This window comes from Hydra viridissima, unplaced genomic scaffold (assembly GCF_058129835.1).
Source record: "Hydra viridissima isolate aposymbiotic clone 2 unplaced genomic scaffold, HvirCarnegie_v1 scaffold_13, whole genome shotgun sequence".
Classification (NCBI taxonomy): Eukaryota; Metazoa; Cnidaria; class Hydrozoa; order Anthoathecata; family Hydridae; genus Hydra; species Hydra viridissima.
The window spans coordinates 4,614,524-4,623,267 of record NW_028324312.1 but is presented as its reverse complement, the minus strand read 5'-3'; the positions used below and the strand labels follow the sequence as shown (position 1 = coordinate 4,623,267).

The window sequence follows — 8,744 nt, the reverse complement described above, 5'->3', positions numbered from 1 at the left end:
TTTCCTAATAAATGTGTTTGCTGAAAATGGATACGAAAAGAAGAAATTACAAGACCTTGCAAATATTGTTATAAAAAAACGACACTCAAATAATGAAATAGTTTTATCTAACAACAAAGCAACTATGCCAACTATATCACTACCGTGGATCCCAGTATTATCACCAAAACTTCGAAAAATCTTTAGGAAAGCAGGTTACAAGGCAGTCTTTAAATCCAGTGCAAATCTTAAATCTTTACTAACTTCGCGCAACAAAACAAAACTACCATCAAATAGCCATCCCGGAGTATACCTAATAGAATGTGAGTGTAAACAAATATACATCGGCGAAACAAAAATGAAAATAGCAACAAGAACAAAACAACACTAAAAAAATGTTTTTGAAGAAAAATTAGAACAATATGCAATTGGCCATCATAAAATTAAATGTTCATGTAATATAAAATGGGATCAAGTAAAGGCGCTAAAAGTAGAACCCAAAAAGTTTGAAAGAAAAGTTCGAGAGGCAATCGAAATTCAGTTCAACAAATGCGGACCTAAAAATGGAGGTATGAATTTAGATGACGGTCAATATGTAAAAACGCAATTCTGGACGCCATACTTTTTATACCTACGAAATATTAAAGAAGCCCAACTAAAGCGAAGTTTAAAGAAGCCATTAAAAAGTGACATTACCGTTAATGTTTGTTTGTAATTTAATTTAATAAATATTTGTAATTAAAGCTGAAGATGCTAGTATCAATAATCTAGCAAAAATTTCTTAGATAAAATAAAAAATTAGTATTGAGAGAATTCGTATTTATTGAAGTTCATATATCAAATATATATATATATATATATATATATATATATATATATATATATATATATATATATATATATATATATATATATATATGTAAGTCTATGAGTATTTTGTTGTTTTTCAATCTACAGTAGATAGCTAGCTATAGCAATAAAAATTAACTTTTTTTACCTCAGGTTAGGTAATATATTATTAAAATGTTATCACATAGACCATTTTAATTATTGCTTTAAATTTTTTTTTTGGGGGTTTAAATTTTTTTTACTTTAAATAAACCCCATTACAATTTTATCAAACACCAGGTTTTGCAAGTTAAGTTTAAATTAATGTTTTGTTGAGTCTACTTAACATAACTAACTATCAAATGATTTAAACAAAAATTTACTAAAAGAAAGAAGGTGTGTGAAATAACTATAAACTTTTTAGTTCGCTTTCTTCTTGGCGTGCACGTAGATGGGCAGTTGTACAAATGTATGATATATCCATGTTAAATTTTTCAGTGAATCTAGAGCCCCTAGAGAATTTTCTTTTAATGTCCCTAAAGACTCTAGGACGTTGTTAAATACTAAGCGAAACATAATTTGCACTAATCTTGATAATGGAGATTTCATCTACTTGGGTTTAAGGCAGAAGTTACAAAACAAATTATTCTTCACTATATTTCAGTATTTAAGTTTTAATATCGATGGAATGCCATTATTCAAATCAAGTTCTACTCAGTTGTGGCCTATTCGGCGCTACTGCAGTTTCTCCCCCCCCCTCACTCCCTTCCCTTTTTTTTTTTTTGTGATTGATTTTGATAGAGAATTTTATGCTGATTCAGAAAAATATAAAAACGTAGACCTGAAAATTAACGGAAAGTGCTCTAATTCATAGACCTGAAAATTAACGGAAAGTGCTCTGATCAAAGTTGTAAAAAATCCCACTAAAAACCCTAATATTCGCCATTTGGAAAATAATAAGTTAATGATCTTTTTGCTGACAAAAGCAATGATTAATAGCATAGTTTTTATGTTAAAAAAGTCGCTAAAGTATGTTTATCTTGCGCAATTTTTTGTGGCAATGAAAATAGCCGTTTTTTGTTTTATTAGAAAATAAACTATATTGCAAGTAATGTACTTTTGTAATAAATTTTAAAAAAGAATTCAACAGTTTTTTTTTCCTTAAAGAAGAACTTTTGTAAAATTTAGAAAAATATGAAGGGCTCAGCGGAAAAGTTGTCTAAGCCACAATTACTTCATTTTTAGTAAACTGTAAAAGACTTTAAGGATCTTTTTAAAAATAACAGGAAAAATAGTATTTATTATAAAGACAGGTGAAAAAAATACACTGGTATATCTACTAAAAAATTAGAACACTATATTATTGTGTTCTGCAATAACAAAAATGTTAGGCAACTTTGCCACTTCAAAATTTTTAAAATATTGTTAATAGAGTTGTTTAGGCTAAATGGATGTTTTGTTTATGACTTGTTAATGATTCTTTTATATATGTAGCATGCACTAATTTATGTCTTCGTCACCAGAATCATCTGTTAGACCCAAATCAGTTGCCTCCTCGTCACCTTTAAGAGCAAGATAATAGGGATGATGGACAGGTGGTATGAATTGTATTAGCTCAAAAAGATCACTTAGCTTTTCTCTTGTGAGTTTTCTATCATTGTGGTACAAGGGCTCAAGTTCAACATTGATAGTGGTAGATGGCCGTCCACGATTTCGCTTTGTTACGTCCAGCAACATGAATGTGTCACTTTCTAAATGTGTTTGCTTCATTTGAAATGAGCGTGGTGATCTTTTTTCCAATTTTATCCAGCATGTCTTTAGTCATGAAACTTTTTCGCCATTTGTTAATTTTTTTCTATTTGTTATCCCACTCTCCAATGATTTTGTGCAGAGAAATTCATGGGTCTCCATTTTTCTTACAATAAATATTGGGGCCCTCTTCTTTGCATTTTTAATAAGGTCTATCCAATGATCTGGAACAAAAATTTGGTCCTTCATTTTTTTGGCTTTTTCAATCACCGTAATCAAATTTTTTCTAACTTTTACACCATGAACTGGGATTTAAAAAACGCCTTTGTGATGGGTTCTGTTGATGCAAAAGAAAAACACAGGACGTATACTGCATCAAATAACTCCTGTAGGACAAATAGTCGTTCCTATAAACTAACTGATGAATGTGGAAATGTTTTTGTGAACCCTGTTAAGTCAAAAACATTTAACCTTTTCCTGTTAAGAACAGTGCATGCTCAGAAAGGTCAAAGTAAACAACTGAACAAATCTAAGTTCATCAGAAAGTGTGTATGTTTACCAGAAGAAAGAGGATATTCAATATTCCCACTACTGCATGCCATAGAAAGATCTAAAGTTATAAAATATTTTTTTATCTTTTAGTAAATTCTTGTAATGCCTGTTAGAAAGTGTTATAACTGTTTGTAGAAAAACTTTGTCTTTTTCTCAAGCTTAGCTTATGTGTATGTTTGTATGTATGTATGTATGTATGTATGTATGTATGTATGTATGTATGTATGTATGTATGTATGTATGTATGTATGTATGTATGTATGTATGTATGTATGTATGTATGTATGTATGTATGTATGTATGTATGTATGTATGTATGTATGTATGTATGTATGTTAGGGGTGTTCAAAAAAAAAAATTTCGAAAACGCGAATACACAACAAGCTAGATTTGGGGCAAATGTAAAAAAAATACGTTTACAAAAAAAAAAAGTCAAAAATATTGAGATTTACCTTGTGCTCAAGCGTCAAAACCCCCCTAAAAATACCCCAAATAGTTCCCTCGTAGCAAGGCTTTGAGCACAAGGTAAATCTTAATATTTTTAATTTTTTTTTTTTTAATGTGCTCATAATAATCTATACTTTTTTTTAAAATTGATGTGTATCTGTGATTTTTCTTAAAAGTTCTTTAAATTTAAAACGATTTTATGCAAAAAAACGAAAATATGAGCATTTAACAAAAAAGAATGCACAATAATTCGTACTTATTTTATTTGTTTATATTCACATCGTTTGGTTTTCATTTTATTTGTATTAAGCTTTTTAGAAAAACATTTTTTTAAAGGCTGATTGAATAATACAAACTTAAATTACGTGCAACTTATATCTTTAAAAAATTTTTTATGTAAATACTAAAGTTCAAGCTATCTTCTGAATTTTGGAGCGTAAGCTAAGTAATCCCTTTGCGATTCTTTTCTTGCTTATAACTTTGTTATTTTGTTTCTTGGTTAATAAAGATTCACTGCCTGATGCCTTAAAAATTGAGCGAACTTTGTCCACAGCAATAAGCCTATTTTGTTTTTCTTCCTCGTCTCTGTAGCGGTGAACAAATTGTTGCATCATTCCAATTGCCCTTTCAGCGTGGTCGTTTACACAAACAATACTTTTTGCAAAATTTAAAAATAATCTATATGTTGATCGCGTGTGCCAATACTGAGGTGGCAAGGTCAGCCAATCATCAATTCGTTGATCTTTTATTCCGATCATATCAAACATTAACCAGGAGAACTCATCAACCAAAGAAGCTAAGCTAGGAATTTGCTGATGAATGTTAAGTTCAATTTTCAACAATTTTTCTATATCTTTTTTTTGCTTATTTTCAGTTTTAAAGTAACATGACTTAGGTTTTGGAAATGATAATATTGCAGCAGCAATTTTTTTCTTTTCTTCGAGTGCAACACCATGATCCAGCAAGGCTAAAGGAATCAGAGTTGAGTCAAGATACCATGTATGTTTAAATAAAGAATTCAACACAGCATCAACAGCAAATGGTTCTGCATATACTGCTTTATACTGATGCATTTGATGAATAGCAGTTACATCCATAAAAGGAGCTTTGATTGTATCATTTGATTGCAGGTACCACTTTGCATAAAAACAAGCTATAAATTCAGTTATTACCTTAATATGTTCTCTATTTTTTTGAATAAAATCAATTTGAGTTGAAAGAATTTGCATTTTTAAATAATATATAGATTTCCCAAGAAATCTTGCATGATGAACCGCTCCAGTTTTTCGAATTTTAATGATAGAAGGAGAAAGATAGCTGACCACTTGCTCTGCAAGTTCTTTTCTATTTTCCCTTACAATATTATTTCTCAATAAGTAAGATCTACAATACTCAAGAGATTCTGTAGCAGCTTTTTCAACAACGGTTCCTTTAATTTCTTCCCAACCAAATTTAACTAACATAGATGGGTTGTACTCAAAATTAGGCTGCTCAAACAAGTTTTTGAAATGTTTAAACAAAGGGTTATCGGGGGCCGTAGTTTTTTCATTTGTTATAGCCTCACAAAAGTGTGTGATTCTCAACTCAGAAACATGATGTCTGCAAGCTAAAAGAATTAGATACTTACTTAACTCAGTAGATATTCTTATTAAAGATCCTTTATGTATTCCTGTATTGCTTGATGTGGTATCAAAACAAAGTAATCCAATCTTTGATTCGAGATTGTACTCTTTTAGGACTTTCATTACACCATTGTACTGATCTTCTCCAGATGAAGAGGGTAATGGCGTAAATCCGAGAAGATGGGAGTCATTACCAATAGTTGCCAGAACAGCAAGTCTATCATGCTTTAATTTTTTTCCATTATTAATTTCAAAAAGTGTCTTTCCGTCAAAATGTATAATGCATGGGTAGGGAGAAGCTCGGATGCTAAGTTCGACATCTTCTTTAGCAACAACTGCCATTTCATGAGCTGTTTGTTTCATCTTTCTAGATGCTGTTGACCTACTGCAATTTACATTTGTAAGATCAACCCCAGAACTATCAAGGATTGCAGCAGTAACTTTTGTCAAAACGTTAGGAGAAATATCAGTAATTGTGGCAATTAGAGCAACATTACCAGAAATAATATCTTTTGGGATCTCAGCTTTTATAAGACTACTTGACTCTATAGAACGCCGATATCCTGGTTCAAAATCGGAATCAAAGGATGAATCTTCGCTGGTGTCCGTACCAAATTCTAACTCTGAACTTATTTCTACTGATTTAGCAGCATTTTTTATAGATGGATTTCTCTTTCTTGTATTCTCCAAAATCTAAACAGCATACATTATAAAATAAAAATTAATGTACCCAAAATAAAAACCAATGAAAAGTTGGAGAAGAGTAAGCAATGATAGGAGAGTTTTTAAATTCAGAAAAAAGGTTTATAATATGGATTTATATTATAATATATAATACCTTCTCGCTATATTTTTTGTCTTCAGGCCCTAGAAATACCTTTCTGTTGTGTTCTTGATCGTATAAAAAATCTAGGTCCTCTTTCCTATCTTGGTCTGATCTATTCTTGTCCTTCTTTATCCAGTTTTGTAAGTCAGCTATTCCTGCCAAAAAGATTTTTCCCAGATCCTTTCTAAAGTCTTGTTGCTTTTTTAATTCTAAAGGCAACCTCCTGAGCATGTTTTTTTTCAAATTCAAATATTTTTTGTTCAACTTATTCAGCTTTTGTATCAAGTTATTATCTGATTGAAGAGGGAATCCAGCTTTAAGCCAGGGACCCTTGATTTTGCTTAGAATACACCTACAATGCAGTTCAACACATCTCTTATATTTTCTGTCTTTTTTTACCGAGCATGCAATTATCATTGACTTTTTTGATGTTTTAGAAAGCGTCGACTTATTAAAAGCTATGTGTTGTAAAATATCTAATCCAGTTGGCAGTTGATCAACTAAAGTTGCTCTTGTACAATGTGAAATCTTATAGTCATTAGATTTCACATTATAAACTATAATCTTATATCCTAAACTAGATATTTAAAATTAAAAAAAGCTCAAAACAAATTTGTTACTTGGTATTGCTGGTTTCACTTTCTCAATAATAAAATGTTTGTTTTTTTTCATTTTTATATTTCGCTTTTCATTGTCACTTTTTAATAGTTTCTTACTTTTATTTGTACTTGAAACTTTCATTTTTTTGTGGCTCTCCTTTGTTTTCTATTAAATTTTCCATTATAATTTTTAAAACTATTTTAAAAGAAATGACATTCACTAACTTCAAAATATGAGATGAAACTAAAATGTTTACTGCAGAATTTTGCAATATACATTAACGTTAATTTACAATTGTCAGTTTTTTCTTTTTACAAGTTTTAGACAGGTAATAAAATTGTTTATTAAGTGAGAACAAAAGAAAAATGCAAACAAAGTACACAAATCAAATAACAAAAGAAACATTAATAATTAAAAAACCAAACGATGTGAATATAAACAAATAAAATAAGTACGAATTATTTTTTGTTAAATGCTCATATCTTCGTTTTTTTGCATAAAATCGTTTTAAATGTAAAGAACTTTTAAGAAAAATCACAGATACACATCAATTTTAAAAAAAAGTATAGATTATTATGAGCACATTAAAAAAAAAAAAAAATTTAAAATATTAAGATTTACCTTGTGCTCAAAGCCTTGCTACGAGGGAACTATTTGGGGCATTTTTAGGGGGGTTTTGACGCTTGAGCACAAGGTAAATCTCAATATTTTTGACTTTTTTTTTTTTGTAAATGTATTTTTTTTACATTTGCCCCAAATCTAGCTTGTTGTGTATTTGCGTTTTCGAAATTTTTTTTTTGAACACCCCTAATGTATGTATGTATGTATGTATGTATGTATGTATGTATGTATGTATGTATGTATGTATGTATGTATGTGTCTGTGTGTATATTTCTTTTAGACAGCTCAAGAATCATATACAGAGTTGGGTGTCTATGCAATAATTGCAAATTTGTTAAAGCGGGTACCTTTTACTCATGTAAATGTGTCTCGAAGCAACCAGAAGTTATCTTTACGATGTTAACGTATTTAAGATTTGTAAATTTGCTTTTTTAAGAAAATAAAATGATTCCTTTTATCTTTCTTGTTGCTTTAACCATTAGAAATGATTCCTTTTATCTTTCTTGTGCTTACTGGGATTGCTCCTCGCATTCCTGTATACAGAGACTGCTATAAAGTAGTGCCAAGTATTATGCTGTTTATCACCATTGCCAAGTGACCTTCAAGCCGTTTTGAAGGATGGAAGCCCTACAATTTTTTTTTATTTGTGACCTGCTTCACAAAGTTCAGTTGGGTGACGATGAGTTATTATCAGAACTGTTCGAGCAAGGTGTTGTGATCCTCCTAAGCATACAACCCTTTTATATGTTTGATTATATATATTATTTTAAGATCATTCAATAAAGTTAGTTTTATACAACTTTTTAAAATAACGCGAATTCTAACCTCCTTTAATGTCTCTATTTCTCATTTTTATGCACAATTTTATAATGCGTTTTACATGAACGCATTTACGTAATTCGCATTGCATAATTACGTAGTTATTCTCAACACAAGGGTGAAAATTAAATTGCAAATACAGATAATTTAATAAGCAACGTGTATTGTGTATACTATGCATGAATCAAAATATCTTTTTTTTTTTTTTTAATCTAATGACTTCTTAAAACGATGTCTTTTTTTCTTTTTAGCTTTTATATCGCTATCTGAGGGTTTATTTGTTCTAAATCCATAAAACATGTTTTGAGGAAATTGAGTAGGTAAATTTGAATCTTGTTTTCTCAATATTTACACACATGTTTAACTCTCTGTGCATTTTAATTGAAACATATTAACTTAGATATACTTTCATCCTTACTTTAATGAAAAATAATTTAAAAAAAGAAAAATATTGGAATGAAGATAGTATTTATCTAATGTGCCATTCCATAGAAGTGCTTAATTATTCTATCTCCAAGTGACCAAAAATTTCATCGGTTCTTTGTGAATTTGAACAAATAAGCATTAAAAAGTAAAAGCGTGAAGTTAGAGCAAAATAAAATTAAACTGTAACAATCCAGGGGATATTAATCACTAATATAACTAATTGAATATATCTACGTAGCCACTAAGTTGTCATTGAAATAAAAAATAATTTATTT

General features: G+C 29.7%; 1 protein-coding gene and 1 long non-coding RNA gene across 2 annotated transcripts; both read right to left on the bottom strand.

The window, feature by feature from the left end:
* Positions 1-2,087: 2,087 nt before the first annotated feature.
* Positions 2,088-8,080, bottom strand: LOC149880138 (uncharacterized). Its single transcript, XR_016446443.1, has 2 exons — positions 7,572-8,080; positions 2,088-3,166 (listed from the first exon to the last, which is right to left on the bottom strand). It is a non-coding gene; the product is annotated as an uncharacterized LOC149880138 (long non-coding RNA).
* LOC149880139 (uncharacterized) lies at positions 3,189-6,782 on the bottom strand. Its single transcript, XM_090070894.1, has one exon. It carries the CDS (start codon positions 5,538-5,540, stop codon positions 3,966-3,968), a length of 1,575 nt encoding a protein of 524 aa, XP_089927020.1. The 5' UTR covers positions 5,541-6,782; the 3' UTR covers positions 3,189-3,965.
* Positions 8,081-8,744: the final 664 nt, after the last annotated feature.

Bases quoted from the DNA above. Each gene is read 5' to 3' on its own strand.
- LOC149880139 (XM_090070894.1), bottom strand. From the start codon at position 5,540: ATGAAACAAACAGCTCATGAAATGGCAGTTGTTGCTAAAGAAGATGTC.